This window comes from Pleurodeles waltl, chromosome 4_2 (assembly GCF_031143425.1).
Source record: "Pleurodeles waltl isolate 20211129_DDA chromosome 4_2, aPleWal1.hap1.20221129, whole genome shotgun sequence".
Lineage (NCBI taxonomy): Eukaryota > Metazoa > Chordata > Amphibia > Caudata > Salamandridae > Pleurodeles > Pleurodeles waltl.
The window spans coordinates 80985373-81007090 of NC_090443.1; the positions used below are offsets into that span (position 1 = coordinate 80985373).

Consider the following 21718-nt stretch of genomic DNA (forward strand, 5'->3'; position numbering starts at 1 on the left):
TGTTCACGTCACACAAAGTATGTCATACAGACCCTTCACAAGCTGGGTTTCTCCATCAACTATGCAAAGTCACACCTTTTGCCGTGTCAAACACAGCAATACTTAGGAGCGACAATCAACACAACAGAAGGGATAGCCACTCCAAGTCCACAAAGGGTTCAAACATTTCACAAGGTGATACAGGCCATGTATCCAACACAAAAGATACAAGCAAAAATGGTATTAAAACTCCTAGGCATGATGTCTTCATGCATAGCCATTGTCCCAAACGCAAGATTGCACATGCGGCCCTTACAACAATGCCTAGCATCACAATGGTCACATGCACAGGGTCAACTTCTAGATCTGGTGTTGATAGACCGCCAAACATACATCTCGCTTCTATGGTGGAACAGTACAAATTTAAACAAAGGGCGGCCTTTCCAAGACCCAGTGCCACAATACGTCATAACAACGGATGCTTCCATGACAGGGTGGGGAGCACACCTCAATCAACACAGCATCCAAGGACAATGGGACATACATCAAAGGAAGTTTCACATAAATCACTTAGAACTGTTAGCAGTATTTCTAGCGTTGAAAGCATTTCAACCCATAATAACCCACAAATACATTCTTGTCAAAACAGACAACATGACAACAATGTATTATTTAAACAAACAGGGGGGGACACACTTGTGTCTCCTAACACAAAAAATATGGCATTGGGCAATTCACAACCACATTCGCCTAATAGCACAATTTATTCCAGGGATCCAGAACCAGCTAGCAGACAATCTCTCTCGGGATCACCAACAAGTCCACGAATGGGAAATTCACCCCCAAATACTGAACACTTACTTTCAAATTCGGGGAACACCTCAAATAGATCTATTTGCAACAAAAGAAAACGCAAAATGCCAAAACTTCGCATCCAGGTTCCCACACCATCAATCCCAAGGCAATGCTCTATGGATGAATTGGTCAGGGATATTTGCGTACGCTTTTCCCCCTCTCCCTCTCCTTCCATATCTAGTAAACAGATTGAGTCAAAACAATCTCAAACTCATACTAATAGCACCAACATGGGCAAGACAACCTTGGTATACAACACTACTAGACCTGTCAGTAGTACCTCATGTCAAGCTACCCAACAGACCAGATCTGTTAACACAATACAAACAACAGATCAGGCATCCAAACCCAGCATCGCTGAATCTAGCAATTTGGCTCCTGAAATCCTAGAATTTGGACACTTAGACCTCACACAAGAGTGTATGGAGGTCCTAAAAGAAGCTAGAAAACCTTCCGCTAGACATTGCTATGCAAATAGATGGAAAAGATTTGTTTGTTACTGCCATAATAATCAAATTCAACCATTGCACGCATCTCCAAAAGATGTAGTAGGATATTTACTACATTTGCAAAAATCAAATCTAGCTTTCTCTTCCATAAAGATACATCTCACCGCAATATCTGCTTACCTGCAGATTACTCATTCAACTTCCCTATTTAGAATACCTGTCATTAAAGCGTTTATGGAAGGCCTAAAGAGAATTATACCACCAAGGACACCACCTGTTCCTTCATGGAACCTCAACATTGTCTTAACAAGGCTCATGGGTCCACCTTTCGAACCCATGCATTCTTGTGAAATGCAATACTTAACGTGGAAAGTTGCATTTCTCATTGCCATCACATCTCTAAGAAGAGTGAGTGAGATTCAGGCATTTACCATACAAGAACCATTTATTCAAATACACAAGAATAAGGTAGTTCTAAGAACAAATCCAAAATTCTTACCAAAGGTTATCTCACCGTTCCACTTAAATCAAACAGTAGAATTACCAGTGTTCTTCCCACAGCCAGATTCGGTAGCTGAAAGAGCACTACATACATTAGACATCAAGAGAGCACTAATGTACTACATTGACAGAACAAAACAAATTAGGAAGACAAAACAACTATTTATTGCCTTTCAAAAACCTCATACAGGAAATCCAATTTCAAAACAAGGCATTGCCAGGTGGATAGTTAAGTGTATTCAAACCTGCTATCTTAAAGCAAAGAGAGAGCTGCCTATTACACCAAAGGCACACTCAACCAGAAAGAAAGGGGCTACCATGGCCTTTCTAGGAAATATTCCAATGAACGAAATATGTAAGGCAGCAACATGGTCTACGCCTCATACATTTACCAAGCACTACTGTGTAGATGTGTTAACTGCACAATAAGCCACAGTAGGTCAGGCTGTACTAAGAACATTATTTCAAACTACTTCAACTCCTACAGGCTGAACCACCGCTTTTGGGGAGATAACTGCTTACTAGTCTATGCACAGCATGTGTATCTGCAGCTACACATGCCATCGAACGGAAAATGTCACTTACCCAGTGTACATCTGTTCGTGGCATGAGTCGCTGCAGATTCACATGCGCCCACCCGCCTCCCCGGGAGCCTGTAGCCGTTTAGAAGTAGATCTTAAACAATTGTACATTTGTAAATATATTACTTTAACCTTTATTATGTACATACGTATTCATTCCATTGCATGGGCACTATGACTAACATACACAACTCCTACCTCACCCTCTGCGGGGAAAACAATCTAAGATGGAGTCGACGCCCATGCGCAATGGAACCGAAAGGGGAGGAGTCCCTCGGTCTCGTGACTCGAAAAGACTTCTTCGAAGAAAAACAACTTGTAACACTCCGAGCCCAACACCAGACGGCGGACTGTGCACAGCATGTGAATCTGCAGTGACTCATGCCACGAACAGATGTACACTGGGTAAGTGACATTTTCCATTCGCTGTGTTATGGGACCCCGCACATACACGAAAATATTCTACTGGTTGAGTTTGTGGTGATCAGAAGTAACTTATTTTCCCATATTGGAAGATCTGTTAAACACGTTTTATGTATCCTATTTCTAAAACCTGCATTCTTGAGGGGAATGTAGAAGAACTTTAACTCTCCTTTGCTGCTTACTTTGTTTCTTCTTTGGAAGTTAATTACCAAACGTACTTACAATGTAATAGTGCTTATTTTTAAATGCTTTTGCACAGCACCAGCGTTATTTTCTCAGCATATACTATACTTTTTAGCCACTGTCAAACTACCCCTGCAATGATTTTATATTGAAATGACTAATGTAATTGCACATGGTTGTAACAGGGATGTTTCTGGGTATTTTACTTCAGCTGTTGTTTTTCTTTTTTGTTCAGACTTACCTAATGCTCATGGCTTGGCAGTGGACTGGGTGTCTCGAAACCTCTTCTGGACGAGTTATGATGCAAACAAGAAACAAATTAACGTAGCTCAGCTGGATGGCTCCTTCAAAAACGCAGTGATCCAGGGTTTAGATAAGCCCCATTGCCTGGTGGTGAATCCACTAAAGGGGTGAGTGGTAACATAATAAATATGACATGTGGCAGTGTGATGTTTGCCGAGCAGCTTAAGCATGCAATGTTCTTCACACAATTTCAGAGTGGGCAAGAATCTTGCCATAGTGGCGTTGTGTGAAACGCAAATAGGTTCAGAACTGTTTGGGAATCGCAGTAGACTAGGGAATGAGGTTAAAGATTATAAGGAGGGGCTTACCCTTGTGCGAAAAAGGAGCAAAGACATACGTAAATATGTAATAAATATTTAAGCCATATTTTCTTATGTGTGTGTGTGTATATATATATATATATATATCTATATATATATATGTGTGTGTGTGTGTGTATGTATGTTCGATGGCATGTGTGGATGCAGATACACATGCCTTGCATAAGTCCGCCATCTACTGTTGGGCTCGGAGTGTTACAAGTTGTTTTTTTGAAGAAGGTTTTTCTGCTTGACAGTGGGTGTGGTATAGTGCAGGTGGTGTGGGGAACAAATGTGTGATATTATATACATGAATATACACAACCACTGAGTGTACCGAAGGCTGATATTCATTCCAGCAACAAAAAGAATCCTGTCTGAAAACCGTGCCCCAGTATTTTAAAGGGGTCAGTCCAAAGTCAACCAGGGGTGTAGTTTCGACATTTCGGTCTCTAGAGATTATGCATGTTTCATCACGACGATTGACTGTCTGTGCTCCTGAGTGAATCATCCACATTCTTAAGCCTCACAGGATTGCTTCAAGTAATTGGACTAAGTATCTCTTTCTACCTTGAAGTAATAACTCAAGGATGTCAGTGAATACCTTCTGAAACAGTGTACGGAACTTCTCTGGTAAATATCAGGAGACAATGAATCATTCATCTGAAAGAAATACCAGTAGTCATATAACCCAGTTCAGTTGGGATTGTAGTAGTGGAGGAATTCTATAACATACGGAGATCCGTTTTTGGCCGCATAGAGTGAAGAATTTGTTGTCTCCTGATATCTACCCGATAAATGTCCTCCGAGATACCCAGTGTGCTCATGCTGATCTATTTCGATAAAGCATTCAATCCTGTGCAATAGTCCTTCCTGTTTTAGCAGCCTTTACGGATGGGATTTCTGCCACATTTTCTGTAATGGCGGACTACCATAAGCTGGTCCTGAAGAGCAGGTTAAAGTAATCAGAATTTTGTTGCCACCATTTCCAATCCTCACAATGCCAGGCAGGGGTGCCATCTATCTCCGGTGTGATGCCCAGGTGAGGGGGCTTTACTGGGAGAGGGAATGATTACTGCATTGCTTTCTGTGCAGATGATATTCTGGTATTCATGAGCCATCCTCGGATAACTGGGCCTAGGTTGTTAAAAAATGCTTGAATTGTATCGTGAGACTAAGAGAGAGAGGCTGGCAGTCCTGGCTACACATTAATACCCAAAGCTTCGAGTGTCATAGAGTGCATGTAGCCCCACAGGATTTGGTTATCTACACTAGATTAAAACCTAAACAGTTGAAATATTTGCATACAACCCACCTGTCATCGCGGAGACTATGGTATGCTGGTAGGATTCTCTCCTTGTGTTCCTTTCATTGCTGATTCTCTGAATGCCAGTTCTTTGATGTGGAATGGGAATATCCTGTGATTTTCTTTTTTTATTGTATTAACTCATAAAGGAAAACAGCCATTGTACTATACATGGCGGTGACTCAATCATAGTACAAATAAAGAAATAAAAGGCGAACATCCCTGACGCATTGCACAGTATATACTCCACAATCCTATGTCCTCCAGCGACAAAGGTATAGCAGAGTGCTATTCTCGATCAGGAGAGGTGTAATGAGCACTCAAATTCTTATTTGCGATTGAGACAAATAGATTCTTAATGGGGCCCGAATGTGACTAGATCTGGGGGCATAGGGGTTGCATGTTTTTAAACAGTTCAGGTTTGGTGTTGGAGATGGTGACACATCTCTTAATCCATCGTAAAGCCATCTCCCTCTAGAATAGCAACAGTAAGAATACCATATGACTGTGTTGATTTCAGTAGCTTTTCTGTATACCCCATGATCACTATATTTGTTGTATTTGTAATCTTGTAGTCAATAATGAATGTCCTGTAATTAAAACATACTGGTCTCCTATTCTTACTACCCTGTCGAAATTACTGGGAAGACCAATTACTGCTTGCTGTGTCTTGCGTGCCTGGAAATACTGATGGACCTTGGAGACAATTGCGGGGAGCGTATGCTGGTGGGCATAGGAACTGTGGTAGCAAAAAGATATATCACCAGATACTAGAAGTGTGCAACAGCAACCCCATGCACTGATTATGAGCAATGGTCTTGAATTTCAGAATTAGAAGAACCAATCTATATGGCCGGAGGCAGGCTAGTTAAGCATACAATGATTGTAGATAAGTGATAGGAGCATTATGGCAGTCATTCTGGGAAATATTCAGACTGCTTTGATGTGTTTTATTGATGCCAATTTTATGTACGCTGCATCACAACACTCATGTTCCACTGGATTATTCATGTTTACGAAATCAGTACACTGTGGTTTTCAAAAAAGCAGTTGTCCTTACATGTTATTGTACAAACCTTAAACCTTCTACAGAAGCCTAAATATAAAGTCCCTTTATGGTAAAACTAGTGTAGGCCATTAAAGGATTTCAGACATCCATTTTGACTCGTGCAGTTGTGTTTTGCGTTTCCTGTTGCTCAAGCCAATTATTTTACCAACCACCAGTGCCCTTGTGAACAACTGTCTGATTTTGTAATCAATATGAAATAAGACCCATTCATTGCCTACATTTAGACTCTATTAAGAGTTAACCAACAAGATCATGAGAAATAGATCTTAATATAAAGGTTTCAGTGTTATGGGGTAAGTCTTTCTTTTCCATGATGCAATACCTCTCAGATTCTTACAGTGTTAATAATTCCCACTAGTGGGGTGGCCGTACATATGGCAGAACCATTATTTCAAGAAAGTATCTTTTGCTTCTCAAATTGAAAAATTCTGAATATTCCTTACTGCCTTTGAAAGCCATCAGTTCCTACTCCTAGATAGTCGTCATAGCTTTACTTTTCTCGGGACACCGTGAACACACTACAGCACATTGAAAGAATTCTCATATTTTACACAGCGCTCTTAGCCAATTGAAAAAAACCCACAAACGAATGAAGTCTTTAATGATTTTCAACAAATAGTGAATTGTTTTTATTCATGTATAGCTGCATGAGGAAGTAACTCGTTACGCTTAGAAAGTGGAGAAATATCCTGTTTTTTGAAGAACAAATATATTGCATCCTCCCAGTTTTCACAGTAATCTTAATAATTGTTGATTGATTGCAGCCAGCTCTGTCATGAGGCTTCTTTGTAATAGTGTTGATATTTCTCCTTTATCTCTGTTGCTTCCTTCTTCCTTGCTTACACTGTCTGGGTACACTGACCCCGTGATAGCCTGGATTGATTTTCCTTTTTGTTATAAAATTACGGACCACCTGCACCCACCATTCCTCCTTTGACTGCTAAATGGAGAACTCACAGGGAGCAGAGCTTCTTGCTAAAAGGTGTCTGGGTATGCATTTGTGTTCAAATGTGGCTGACATTCATGATGTGGTCCTGAATTCATGATTGGACAATATGCCCAAACACTACACAGATAAATGTGGACAATGGCGTTTGACTTCATCAGAGTGCTTTGATTTGTAATCCTCTTAAGATAAGTGATGCAGCTTAGATGTACCCGAGTCTGACACCAACAATACATTCTTGGAGCAGAACATTTTCGAGACCAGCTTGTGAGTTCTAAATATGAGGGTGCTTTTCTATAGCAACACGTTGAAGTAAATAATTTGTCAGCACATGTGTGAAATTTGTTTCTGGTTTCTTTTTCGTTTGAAAGGTGCTTGAAAGAGACCACTATCGCTTGGTGTGTTGCTCTCACTGATTCCCTGCCAGCAAACACAAGTTTTAAGGAAATTACCTTATTTGCATTTGACCCCTGACTTCTGTGCTCAAACACAAGGTTTTAAGTTTCCTGCAGTGATACATTTTGAGATTAAGATGCCATGATTTTTAAGTATGCAATTCCTTGTATACCTGTTAGATTTATTATTTATTTTGGGTGTATAGTTAAAGGATTGCTTTGTTTCTTTTTTTTATTAATTGCTTTTCATAGTACAGGGTTGGCCTCAAGAACTACAGGAAGTACCAGCAAAACTTGTTTACTTATGTACATTAATTTCTTGTGCAAAATGTTTTCTAACTATCCCGGTCTGGTGATCGCGTCCTGGAATCTTACAAACTGTAAGAGTACCTCTATTTTCAGTTTAATTTATAGAATTTTGGAGGGGTGGAAGGAGTCTCTGGTCGCACTGGGGAAACTCTCAATGGACTTTGTCTCTGGAGAGGCTGGGGACCACGCTGGCACTGTTGGCCCAATTCAACTCGGCTAGAATGACATGAGTATAGAGGTGCTGTCTGGCATCGGGTTTTGGTGGTCCGGGATACTCTTCAGTGTTTCTTGGGTGCCTGCAGGGAAGCAGCTCTGCTTCTCCACAGGAGTTCCTTGTGCTGGGGTGAAGGCTGGCAGTCTTGCCGGGGTCTTGGAAGTTTCAGCAGCTGGAAGTCGAGTCCTCTTTATCGCTATTGTCAAAGTCAACAAGCAGGCTGGCAGGTTTGGTGCAGAGTCAGTCAGATCTTCAGTTCTTGCGTTTTGCATCTCTGGAGTGTCCTTCTTGTTGTCCGCAAGATCTGATTTCCTGGTGCCATGGGCTCCCCTAAATACTGAATTTAGGTGTGTTTAGGGGAGTGTAGGGTAGAAGCCAATGGACTACTTACCCCTTGGGTTACTATGCCCCCTATATGACCACTTCCTGTATGAAGTGATCATAACCCTGTCTCAGAGATCCTAAATCGATTTCTAAATGTTGTGTCGACATAAGGCAGTTCAGCTTAGGGGTATGACTTACCTGTGGGGATAACGCACCTCTATGACTACTAATTTCCCTGCCTGTCCAGGTGCCAAGTGGGCCTTGGTGCCAGCGGGGTCGGCATTTCCCTTCTGAGGGAAGCCAAATCTGCATACTAAGGGCAGCGCTGCAGACTTCTTTGAAGCCCCCCTGCCTTGGATTGCAGATTTGCAGGCCAACCTGTTGGGAAAGGTGTGATAGCACTCCTGACAGAGCAGGTTTAGTTCCTGTCGGCCCGAGAGCAAAGGCTCTCACCGTTTGGGGTCAGAACCCTGTTTGTTGGTGGCAGGCAAGTTAAAACTAGTCAACCAGCACAAAGATAAATGGTAGGCTTTTCAGGGGGCACCTCCACTGTGTCCTCTGGGTGCATGTATTAATAAATCCATCACTGACATCAGTGAGTGTTTACTAATATGAGATGTTTGATACCAAACATCCCTATTTTCAATGAAGCCATCATGTAGCTGGGAAATTCGTAGTGACCAGTGTCCAGCACATGTACTTAAAATGGCTTCCCTATTCTCTCACGATGTGTAAGAATCAACAAAGGCATAGCAGGGGTGTGTCTGCTCTTGCAGATATGTGCTCGCATATAATATATTGCACCCTGCCTTAAGGCTGTAAGGCCTGCTGTAGGGGTGACTTACATATATTGCATGCAGTGTTAGGGGAAATGGCACACAGGCTGTGTAACATGTTGTGTTTTCACTTTTAGCTGCACCAAGACATGCAGCCTGCAATGGCAATTTGCATGTGCTAGGTGAGGGGTCCCTGAAGGTGACACAATACATGCTGCAGTCCTTGGGGACGCCCTTTGATATCCATGCCTTAGGTACCAGAGGTACTATTTACTAGGACTTGCAGGGTTGCCAAAGGTATTGCCAATTTGGGAACTCTTGCATAGTTATATTAAAAAAGATGTGGCAGTGGGGACCTGGCTAGCAGAAACCCTGTGCACTTTCAGTCAAAATTGCATCAATTATGAGGCAAAATGTGGGGGTTACCATGTAGAAAAGGGGCACTTTACTACACCTCCCCTTCCATTCCTGCCACAATCCTATGATTGAATGACAGAAGCTCACTTGTCCCTTCTCCGCGAGGATGTTTTAGCTCTCTTGGCCAGGGGAGCCATAGAGAGTATCCCCATGCCAGAAGTTGGTCATGGTTGCTATTCCTGCTATTTTCTGGTACCCAAAGAGGACAACCGCCTCTGCTCTATTCTAGACCTCCAGTCCTTCAATCTTTCTCGAGAAGTAGAAGTTTAAGATGCTCACTCTGGCTCAGGTTCTAGCTCCTCTGGACCCAGAAAACTGAACGGTAGCATTAGACTTGCAGCACACTTACCTCCATATTCCCATCCTGCTTGCCCACAGACATTACTTGCGGTTTACAGTAGGCACTGTCGGAAGCTTGCTGTTTATATAATGGACCAAAAACAGATACAGAGTCCAAGAAAACCTCAGAGGAATTAGAGGCCAAAAGAGGTATACTGTGTAAAGAGTCGAAGTGACACCCCAAATGCTCTCTATTGTGACAGTGTGGGTAAGCAGTTTGGCATAACAGAGGGTAGTGCTAAGCATATATTGCACAGATATAGGCAGTAAGTGAGGGACCACCTAATAAAGAAATCTGACACCAATTTATAAAAACAACATGCACTTTTATATAAAATTTGATACCAAGATCATCTGAATCAGGGGAGTACTTTTGGAGGTAAGAATTTTTATAGTTTTCAAAAGTTGACTGTAATTTTTGGATGCCGTAATGTTATCTTATGGGAAAAACATGTACTGTGTTCGGACACTTCATAGTGACGTAAGGGGCTGTTCTCCAGGACTTAAGGTGAGTATGGGGCAGGGTCCAACACCACCCCAACAGGTTACCTCTGGAGTCCCTTGGGTGTCTGGGTGCAGAGCTGTTACAGCATTGAGTGTCCCATTCACTTCAATGAAAAACTTTCCGGCTGGGAAGTTGCTGCAAGCTGGGACAGGAAGGTCAGTATGGGGGAACCCATGGGGGGCTCAACCCTTGAGGTCCTCATGCACGTGGGGACACCTTTGGTCCACTTCTCTTCGGGCTATGGGGTTTATGTGTAGTGGTGTCTTTTGTCGTCGGTTCCAGTGCTGGAGTTACTCATGGTTTGCGGGGGCCTGCAGAAAGAATCTACAGGCAGCTACTAGAAGTCTAGTCTGGCCAAACTCTGGGATGGGCTCAGATACAGAGGGTCTCAGGACCCCTTGGGCACCATCGACTCCCTTGGACTCAGGCTGTGGTTCTCTGGAGCAGAGGTACTTTGAGGTGTTGGGTCGTGATGGTCAGAGACTTTCTCTGGGTCTTGATGACCTAGTGAAGAGGGAAAACAGGGCAGTGGGACCACTCTCTTGAATGGCTTTGTGGTTCCTGACGTCCTTCATCAGTAGGCCTGTTTTGGTGCTGTTGGAATCTGGTTTGGACCACCCTCAAGCCTTGTTTGCTGCAGGGGGGTCCAGTACCCCAGATGTAGGTATAGGGAGCCTTCAGGTGGGATCAGCATCTTGGGGCTTTGGTGAAGTGACGGGGCTGACCTCCTGGGCTCCAAACAGTCTTCTCCTTGCTCATTGATCCCTCAGATGGCCCGATCGCCAACAGGGCAAAGTACCGGACTTTACAAGTGGTGCTTGCAGATGCAGGAAAGCAGCTGCTCTGCTCCAAGGGGGAAACTTCTGGCGATTAGCAAAGCATTAGCAGCTCTCCAGGTTTCTTTGAGTCTGCACAGTGGCAGGACAAGTCTGTTTCTTCTCAAGGGTCGGGTGCATCAGCCAGGCTGGAAGGGTTGGCGCCAAGTCCGTCATGCTTCTCGGGGTCAACAGTCTTTTTTTTATCCACTTCTTTTGTGTCCACCGGAGATCTGAGGTCCTGGTATCAGAGGGTCCCGTACATACTTAATTTAGGGGTGGAAAGTGGAGTGAAGGGTAGTAGCCTTTGGGGTACTTACCCTTGGGGTCACTAAGCCCCCTAGATGACCACCTTAGTTTGGGGAGTGGGAATCACCCTGTCCCAGAACACTTAATTCCACCACACACAAGATGGCAGAGTTCCTAATGTAGTGTTCATGTCAGGCTGGTCACCCTAGAGGTGTGACCAGCCTGGGAGTGCAACACACCTCCTGCAGAGCTACTTTTCCTACCTTTCCAGGTGCCAAATGGATCCTGGGGGTTAGGGGTGGCTTGGCATCATTTCTGAGGGAAGCAAGATCTGCATATCAGGGGTGGTGGGCTTTTTTGAAGCTCCCTGCCATGGAATGCAGATCTGCATGTCATTCTGTAGAGAGGGGGTGAGTTAACTCCCCTTTCAGAGCAGGCTTTGTTCCAGACTGCCCAAGAGCAAAAGCTCTCCCCCTTGGGGTCAAAAACATTGTTCTGTTGGTGGCAGACTGTTGGAAACCAGTCAGTCAGCAGACCAGCAGTTGCAAGGTTTTCAGGGTGCATGTATTTATTAATCAATCACTGGAATCAGTGAGGGTTCATTAATAGAAGATGTTTGATAGTTTTTCCAGTGAAGCCATCATATAGCTGTGGAAACTCATTTTGACCAGTGTCCAGCACATGTATTTATAATGGCTTTCCTTCTCACTTACGTCTGAGAATTGACAAAGACTTAGCAGGGGCATATCTGCTCTCGCAGATAGGCCTTCACATATAATATAATGCACCCTGCCTTAGGGCTGTAAGGCCTTCTGTAGGGGTGACTTACAATTATTACAGGCAGTGTTAGAGGAAATGGCACACAAATTTGTGTTTTTACTTTTTGGAGCACCTTGTCATGTAGCCTGCAATAGTTTGTTTGGTTCTGGGTCCCTTAGAGGGGGCACCAGTTATGCTGCAGCTCTTAGGGAACTCTTTTTAGTACCTATACTCTAGGTACCAGAGTTACCATTTAGTAGGGACTTACTAAAGGTGCTAAAGGCCTGGTCACTTGTGGATCATTTGACCAGTGGTCTTGTTTTTTTGGGGATCATTGGCACTGGAGACCTGGTTGGCAGGCACCTAGTGCACTTCAGTCAAAGTTGCATCAAAAAACGGACAAAAAGTGGGATGGCCTTCGGCAACCAGAACCTGGTTTCCTACAGTCACAAGTACTTTCAGTTTGTGCTCTCGTTTGGACTAACCAGCGCCCCACAGGTGTTCACCAACGGGATAGTGGTAGTAGCAGCTCATCTGTCCAGATCAGGGGTTTCAGTCTTCCCCTATCTCAACGATTGGCTGTTGAAGACTGGCTCGTCCCAGGCTGTCTCTCCCACCTCTAGACCTCTTGCCTTCGCTAGGGTTCACTATAAATGTGCCAAAGTCATACCAGAGTCCTTCCAAGATGCTCCCTTTCATCTGAGCTGTTCTGGACACAGTGCAGTTTTGGACTTATCCTCCCGAGTAGTGAGGCCAGGATAGTTAGGCCATGATACTGATGTTTCAGCCTCTATCCTAGATTTCGGTGAGAATGGCTCTGAAGCTGCTGGGTCTTATGGCCTCTTGAATCTTGCTGGAAACACAGGGCAGATGGCATATGCAGGCTCTGCAGTGGATCTGAAGTTCCAGTGGGGCAGCATCAGAGGAATCTCTCCTACAAGGTCCAGATCTCAGAAGGACCTGCAATAGCTCTACTTTGGTGGTTAACGATTAGCAGTTGGGTCAGAAGCAGACCGCTTTTCCTTACCCAACCAGCTCTGACATTAGTGACAGATGTGTCAATCCTGGAATGGGGAGGCCATCTTGGAGAGGTGGAGTTCAGAGGCATCTGGTCTCCTGTAGAATCCGGACTGCACATTAACCTCTTGGAGCCTTTTGTGATCAGCCTGGGATTAAAAGAATTTCTTCCCTCTATCACGGTAAAGATGGTGCAGATGTTCACGGTCAACACCAGCGCCATGTGGCACTGCAACACCAGGGCGGCATGGGTCGTGGACCCTTTGTCAAGAGGCTCTCCGCTTCTGGACATGGCTGGGACAGCTGGGCATATCCCTGGTGATTCAATATCTGGCAGTCTCTCTGAATGCCAGAGCAGATGAACTGAACAGAAAATGCCTAGCAGATCACAAATGGTGTCTCCACCCGGAGGTGGCACAAGGTCTTTTTCAGCAGTGGGGAAGAGCGTTGGTTAGATCTGTTCACCTCCGCCGAGAAAGCGCATTGTCAGCAGTTTTACACGTTGGAGTTTCCAAGGCGGCAAGCGCTCAGAGACGCTTTGTCTCAAGTAGAACTCCCTTCTGTACGCCCTTCCGCCCATACCACTCATGCCCAGAGTTCTCAAGAAGATCAAGAACTGCCAGGCCCAAGTTTTCCTTGTGGCTCCAGACTAGGCACGGAGAGTCTAGTATCCTGAGCTCCTGAGCATGTCCATCGATCCTCTGATCAGACTGCCCCTTTGGGAGGATCTTCTTTCACAGCAGCAGCTGAGGGTTCTGCACCCGAAGCCTTCCGCTGTCCACCTTCTTGTATGGAGATTGAGAGGCAACAGTTGACAGCTTTTGACCTTCCTCCTGAAGTCTGTAACGTAATCTTTTCAGCCAGACATCCCTCTGCCAAAATGGTATATGCCTGTTGTTGGAAGAAATTTGTGGCATGGTGCACAGACAAGTCTTTTGACCCCCTTCTTGCCCCACTCTCTGAGGTCCTCCTGTTCTTTATGCTTTTCCTGGCCCAGCAAGGCTCTGCTGTTAGCACTCTTAATGGTTATTTGTCTTTCTGCATTTTTTTAGGTTGCCTGATCAGCCTTCTTTGTTGTAAATAGGTTCCTGAAAGACCTTACACATTTCTTTACTCCATCCCCATTCATTATGCCCTAATGGGATTTAAATTTGGCTTTGACATTTCTGATGTGTGCTCCTTTCAAGCCTCTCCATAGTTGTCCTCTCAGGCTTTTTACTTTGAAAACAGCCTTCCTTGTGGCCATTACCTATGTACGCAGGGTGAGTGAGCTGCAGGCATTGTCATCTAAGCCACCCTGCCTTTCCACCTTTCCTGACAGATATGCTTCGCACTTGGGACTATTTTCTGCTAAAAGTACTTACGCCTTTTCATTTAGGCCAATCCATCACCTTGCCTACTTTTTACTCACTCCCAAATCCTTCTAAGGAAGAGGAGAGACTCCACCACCTGGTCCCTAAAAGCACATTGGCGTTCTAACTTGATTGTACAAAATAGTTCCGGGTGGATGACCAACTCTGTTGGTTATGTTGGTGTGAAGAAAGGTCGGGCAGTGTAGAAGCGGACTGTCGCCAGATGGGTCGTTCTCTGTATAAAGATCTGCTACGCACTGGCCCTTGACTGTTTGCATGCTCATTCTACCAGAGCTAAAGCTGCGACCACTGGGTTAATATGTGGAGTTCCAGTCCTTGACATCTGTCAGGTGGCAAAGTGGGTGTCTCTGAACACATTTACCAAACACTACTGCTTGGACATTTGGTCGTGCAGGTCCTTCTAGTATTAACTTAGTTCTCAGACCCACCTCCAGGGATGCTATTGCTTGGGTATCTATTCAAAGGGAAGGAATGTGCAACTAGAAGTCACTATCAGATGAACAAGTTAATTAGCTTTGGTAATGCCATATCTAGTAGAGACAATATCTAGTTGCAGATTACTTACTGACCCATCAATCCTCCCTGCTCTGTGAACTGATTTCTAGGGGTGGAGACTCCCCTTTCAGGACATTAGTTTTTACGCACCAGTAGTCCTTTTCTTTATGGTGCTGCGCTTCTGGAGTGGAAAGTCCTGAAAAGAAACAGACATCAGCATGCTGTGGTGGTGCCTATATAGCAACCGCAACGTCATATCTGAGGCGGACGGCGCCGACCTCAGACGCAGAGCCAATCAATGCCACCTGGTGGCATGCAGAGGTACTGCTCACAAAATTTTCTAGATCCAGTCTGACGCCTGGGGGAAATTCAGAGGTAAGGTATCTGAAACTAGATATCGTCTCTCACAGATAAATTACTTATCTTCGGTAATGCCTTATCTGTTTAGTTAGTTTTATCTGTTAGTGATGTGGTGGAGAAAAACTCTGTCCTCTGGGATAGCTCCCAGTGCGACATAATATAAACCATTTTGCATAATGACCTGTGTGTTTGTTCACTTTTCCTGGTCACCCCAAAAAAAGGTTGGTCTTTTGCTCAAGGCAAGACTTTCTTCAGTTCTTTAGGATGCATAAGGAATATTTTTCTTCAGTGACAATTCATTAATTTGTTTGATTGTTCTACATGCTTGTAAAGGATGCATAATAGGGTACAGTTTTGAATTTTGCACTAGGATCTCTAAAATAAAGAATCAGCAGAGTTGGCAGTTGCCCTGCCCCCGGAAAGTGATATGTCTCTATATATCATCTGTAGGAAGCTGGCCTGGTGTGTGGTGGACACCTATGGCGTCGGCACCTTATACCAGGTCCAGGAGACCCCTATTAGTTAATGTAGACAGTGTCTAGGAAGCCAGGCCTCTCTAGAGGTAGCTGTGGATGAGCAGCCAAAGCTTATCTAGGAGACACGCAAAGCCTATGCAATACCACAAAAGTCACACAGCAACTTATCACACATAAAAGAAACCACACAGTGTTACAAAAATAAAGGTACTTTTTCTTAGTAACACAACACTAGATTACTTCTAGGCAGTCCCCCAAGTACACACTATAAATATATATACACAATAGCAATCGGAGATTAGCGTAGAAAACAACAAGCATTGGCAAAACTGGAGAAATTAGTTAGGGCCCTAGAGTAGGACCAAACCATATACTAAAATAGTGGGATGTGAAGTGAAGTCCCCACCCAGGGATATGGAGTTGTTAGAGGGAAGCTGGAAGAACTGGGGACCACAAGAGGTGAGTACCTAAGTCCCAGAGACCAGGAGAGCAGAGGTAACTCCCTGGTCTTCCCAAGAACTGACAAGAGGACTTAGAAAATTGATTGTGCAAGAACAGGACCAGAATAGAAGAAACCAAAGGTCGATTCTAGAAGAGGACCTGCAACAGAAGGGGACAGAGTCCAGTCCATGTTGGAGTGTCCAGTGGGGGCAGGAACCACTACACACACTTATGTAGATGAAGATCCAGATCGATGGGAAAGGAGAAGACCAGCTCTGGAGCCCATGAGCTGAAAAGGAGTCCTTGGAGCAGTGCAGATGGTGTCCCACATCGCTCGCAGATGGTCACTGGTTTAGGAGAACCACCAGCAAGCCTTGGCAAATGCAAGAAGAAGCAAAAGAAGAGTTGCAAAGCTGAAGAGGACCAGCAAGGTCCAGGGGACTCGACCCTTGGAAGAGAATCCGGGTTGACCCTCAGCAGTCGGGAGAGCCAGCAGAAGCAGTCTATGCCCCCACAGGCAACAAACTGGCAGCAGGCACATTAAGTTGTAGTAAGGCTCAGTCAGCACACCTGGAGAGGAGTCCCACATCGCTGGAGCAGCAGAGGAGAGACTGTCCTTAAAAGGATGTAGTGCTGAAAGCGGGGCTACTTGGAGCCTGAAGATCTCTTGGAGCAGGAGTCAACAAGCCTTGGTTGCTGCAAATGTCATGGTGCACAGGGGTACTGTCCTGCAAGGAGAGGCAAGGGCTCACCATCTCCCAATTGGACAGCAGGCAGAGATGGTCAAGGGGACCACTCCAGACCACTACCTGTGATGCAGGATCTATGCAGTTTCAAAGGAGAGCAAATCCACGCAGACAGATGTTGTTGCTGTAGATGCCTGCAGATGCAGGGGAACGACTCCTTCTCTCCAAGGGAGATTCCTTCTTGCTTCAGCCTGAAGTCTTGCCGACCCCAGAGGATGCACCGGTGGGGGAAATATTGTAGTTGCTGGAAAGAGCCAGAGAAACAATGTTGCAATATGTAGTTGTCGCAGGGGTTGCAGTCTAGTTGCGGTCCCGGTGGCCAGAAGTGGAATTAAACGATGCAGAGGAGTCCTGGTGGAGTCTTGCACATTGAATCTGGGGAGTCACCCTCAAGGGAGTCCCTAATAGCCCTAAAAGGGGATTTGGTCACCTTGCAAGGTGACCACCTATCAGGAGGGGCCTCTATCATTATCCACCTGGCCTGGCCACTCAGATGCTCCCAGGGGCCTCTGCACATCTTGGTTCCAAGATGGTAGAATCGAGTGGCAACTTGGAGCAACTTTGGGCACCACCCCTAGGGTTGTGATGGACAGGGGAGTGGTCACACCCCTTTCCTTTGTCCAGTTTCACGGCAGAGCAGGGACAGGGGTTCACTGGACTAGTGCACACTGTTTTATGCAAAGAGGGCACTAAATGTGCCTTCAAAGCAAAGAGGTGGCTTAAGGTGGCCACCCTTCCCAAGCCTTGTAACACCTATTTCCAAGGGAGAGATTGTTGCCTCCCTCTCCCACAGGAAATCCTTCATTCTGCCTTCCTCTGCCTGAGCTGGTCAAGCAGCAGGATGGCAGAAACCTGTCCAAGAGGTGGCAGCAGCGCAGGCTGCTTGGAAAACCCTAGAAGACTGGTAGGAGCAGTACGGGGGATGGAGTCCTCTATGAAGCCCCCAGAGTGCATTAAATCATACAACCAATACTGGCAACTGTATTGGGGTAGGATTTCGACATGTATGATACCAAACATGCCCACGTCGGTAGTTATCATTGTGTAGTAGGACACAGGTAGTGAATGACCTGTGTCTAGTACACGGGTAAAATGGCTTCCCCACACTGACAAAGTCCAGTGCAATGGATCTGGAGTTCGTAGAGGCACCTCTGCTCATGCAAGGGTGCCCTCACACACAGGTACCTGCACCCTACCCTCTGGGCTAGGAGGGCCTACCATAGGGGTGACTTAGAGTGACCTGGTGCAGTGAGCTCTGGTGAAAGGGTGCATGCGCCTTTTCACACAGACTGCAATGGCAGGCTGCAGACACATTTTGCATGGGCTCCTATGGGTGGCATAATACATGCTGCAGCCCATGAGGGACCCCTGGTGCCCCGGTGCTCTGGGTATGCAAGTACCATATACTAATGACTCATAAGGGGGCACCGGTAGGCCAATTGTGGAGTGCACAAAAGTCCCAGGCAACCAAATTTCGAGGGCAAGAGCATAATCACTTGGGTCCTGGGTAGCAGGATCCTAGTGAAAAACAGTCTAAGCACACTGATAGCAGGCAAACATTGGGGGTAACCATGCCAAACAGAGTGACTTTCCTACAACATGGTCCTTTGCACTCTAGAGAAAATGTCTGAGAAGAAAACACATCCAAAAGGCACAGGAAAAAAAGGAACATATGCCAGTTCATAAGGGTGTTGTTTGTATGTGTCTCTGAGATCACTCTGGAGGAGGGTGAAGCAAACACTGAGGTGCATCCCTCCACCTGCCGGCAAGTTGTAGCAATGCTAAGATGAATCTCCAGATCTTGTATGGTGCATGAGGTAATCACAGGGTAAGGAATCTGCTTTTAGAAATATCTATTGGAAGTAGGTAATTGAAGTTGTCATTATGGAAAACATGGCCATACAAGCAGTTCTTTTCCGACAGTCAAGGTTTAGATTTTTTTACCTTTGTTAGCTTCTCCAATTGATGGTCTTGGTGGTCTCTACTTGTTCCAAAGCTGCCCACTGCCTTTACTGTCCTCTGAAAGTGTAAGCTTGTATACATTTGGGGGTTTTGCCATCTACAACTTTTGATTGTATATCATGGTTGGCAAAGGGAGGGCTAATTGTGGCCTAGTTCCATGTGTAGAACCCTTTTCTCAACTTCTGATGACTGCAATGCTGAGACACAGATATTTGCTGTTTAGATTTGTGGAGGAAGGGCTTGCACTAACTGGTTGGTTAGAGGTTATCTTATGTACCACATAAGAGAAGTGCACAAGTAACTTAATTTAATATTTGCCACCACAATGCTTTCACTAGTAGGTTATGCACAATGTGAAAGTGGAAAGGAAAAGGCAGCCTGGGAATCCCCGTGGATTTCTTTGGTTTCTTTGGTTTATAAAACAAGTACTGGTAGGAGGATGGAGAAGGGGTATCGGGTGCAGATTATCTTCCTGGATTGAGAAGAGGGGGGTATGATACTGGTGGTTTATCCTTTTACATTTACAATAAATGCCCTGGAAAATCACATGCAGTAATCTTTCTAAATCAAACAACCTACCACAGCATAGCTATCTATGGTGGATGAGGGGTTATGGGTTGATCCTAGAGGATACAAGTAAGGTGTGGTTATTCCTTCATGATGTCAGTATTGTCATTTGTTGTTTTAAAACTTGCTGTCTGTTTTTAAGTTTCCTTTTCAATGCATTTCCCACCAACTTACCTTTAATGAAGGACTTGTAGATTGAATTAGTATAACTTGAACATTGTTTAGAATAGAAAGAAGTTAAATCAGCAAATGTTTTAGTGATCCTGGTTAGGTCACTGTACTTCAACAGTAAAAGTTTGAAAAACGTACTTTAGTTAGGACTGCAAAAACCTATATTAGGATTTTTTTTCTCCCTCAAAAACGTTCCCACTTCAGTAGAACAAAGAGTACCTTAGAGGACTGGGTTGTGGAGCTCAACGTCACCCCTTCCCTTCAGCTTTCCCACAAGCAGTTAAGGGCCCTCTGTAAAGGGTACAAAATATAAAATGGCTCAAACCCTACCAGTGGACTGCTCCAGAAGCTACTGGCAGAGTATGCCCAGGCTTATCCTTCTGATGAGGCCACTGATCCTGTAAATCAGGATCAAGACAACTCACTCGAGGAAGAAAGGGGCACTCCACCATTTGAAAGAGAGGAACCTGTTATCCAAGCCTCTAGGTCATATCCTTCTAGTGAGGGATTGTCTCCAAATATGAGGAAGGTGATGGCATCACCAAATGGTTCACAGCATACAAAAGGGCCTGTGTTGCCATAAAACTTTACAAAGCGCATTGGGGCTCTCCTCTGAGGGAACTGTTCTCAGGAAAGTGCAAGGATAGACTCATGACACAGAATGAGGCAGGTGCAAGGTCCTATGACCTCATGAAGGATTCCCTGATTGATGGCTTTGGGCTTAATCCTGAGGAGTATAGAACCAAATTCAAGGAGACTCCAAAAAACCAGTCAGTCCTGGCTTGATTTTGTGGACCTCTCAGTGAAGACATTAGGTGGTTGGTTAAAAGGTAACAAAGTGCATGGTTATGAAGGTTGTTACAATTTATTAATGAAAAGCATATGTTGAGTAGTTTTGTGCAGGAACATTTTCACCAGTACCTAACAGACCTAGGTCCACTTTCTCCTCACGAATTGGGGAAGAATGCAGACCACTGGGTCCAAACAAGGGGGACCAAAACATCCACTGGTGGGGGAGACTAGAAAAAGGAGGACAAAAAGCCCCTCACAAGGGAAAGAGGGTAACCAAAATAAGGACAATAACAAGGAGTTTTCTAAAGGCCCCTAAAAACCTGCAAAGGAGGGTGGGCCCTGAGACTGTTCCCAGCCCAAGGGTGGGCACAGGGGGAAAAGGGAAAACTTGGGATCCCAGAAAGGCTTGGTGCCATAACTGCAAAACCAATGGACACCAAACTGAAGATCTTAACTGTCCTAACAAAAAGAATGCCTCTAGTGCACCTGCAGTAAATGCAGTGGTAAGTCTCCAGATAGGACCTTGTCAGTGAGCCTACTGAGGCTCCTTTATTCTCAGAGGGTGGGGTGGATGTAGCTGCCCTGGCTGTCTGGTCCAGTAGTCTGGAGAGGTACAGACAACAGCCTCATACAAATGGGATCCAAGTTGAAGCACTGAGTCCCTCTGGTGCCAGTGTCACCATGGTGACTGAGCACCATGCACCATGAACAGTATCTGACTGGTGAGACTTTCACAGGCCTCAACACTGTTTATGAGGCTAAAATGCATCCCAAGGCAAATGTCACCTTAGAATGAGTAGGGGGTACTGGCCAGAAGAAGGTGGTGGTATTGTTTGCTTATACCTGTGGAATGTTTGTTGGGAAATGACCTGAGGTCCTCAGCATGGGCTGAGGTAGGAAGAAAAGCCCATCCAGCTCTGCTGGGTATCCCTGAATGGACCTGTGTAAAAATAGGAGCACAAAGCAAGGCCCAAGGTAAAAAAATTAGAGTTGGAATCTGGAATAATGGCCCTATCTACCAAGAGGAAAGGCAAAAAAGTCCTGGAAGGCAGCTTCCAGTCAGACCACATAACAGGTCCCCTCTCCTCAGGGAGAAACCCTGCAGCCCTAGAGGGAACTGAGCCTCAGGAGCTTGGGCCTTACACAGCAGAGCTCTTAGGACCAGGGGACCCTCTATGGAGGCTGCCAGAGAAAGAGGACATGTCCCACTCTTGAAAGCCTGAGACATCAAGCTGCTGGTCAGGAAGAGAGATCAGTGGCTCCCACAAGACCTATTGGGAGGAGGGATCCCTTTACTCTGAGGCAAGAGACGGCACACCTGA

The 21718-nt window shown here is 45.1% G+C and overlaps 1 protein-coding gene across 2 annotated transcripts in view; it reads left to right on the forward strand.

The window, feature by feature from the left end:
* The window catches only part of LRP1 (LDL receptor related protein 1), a 1410884-nt gene that overhangs the window by 497711 nt on the left and 891455 nt on the right, over positions 1–21718 (forward strand). For both annotated transcript variants that reach the window (XM_069230782.1, XM_069230783.1), the window contains exon 30: positions 3207–3381. In XM_069230782.1, coding sequence (XP_069086883.1) covers positions 3207–3381 — 175 coding nt within the window. The remainder of the gene's footprint in view (positions 1–3206; positions 3382–21718) is intronic.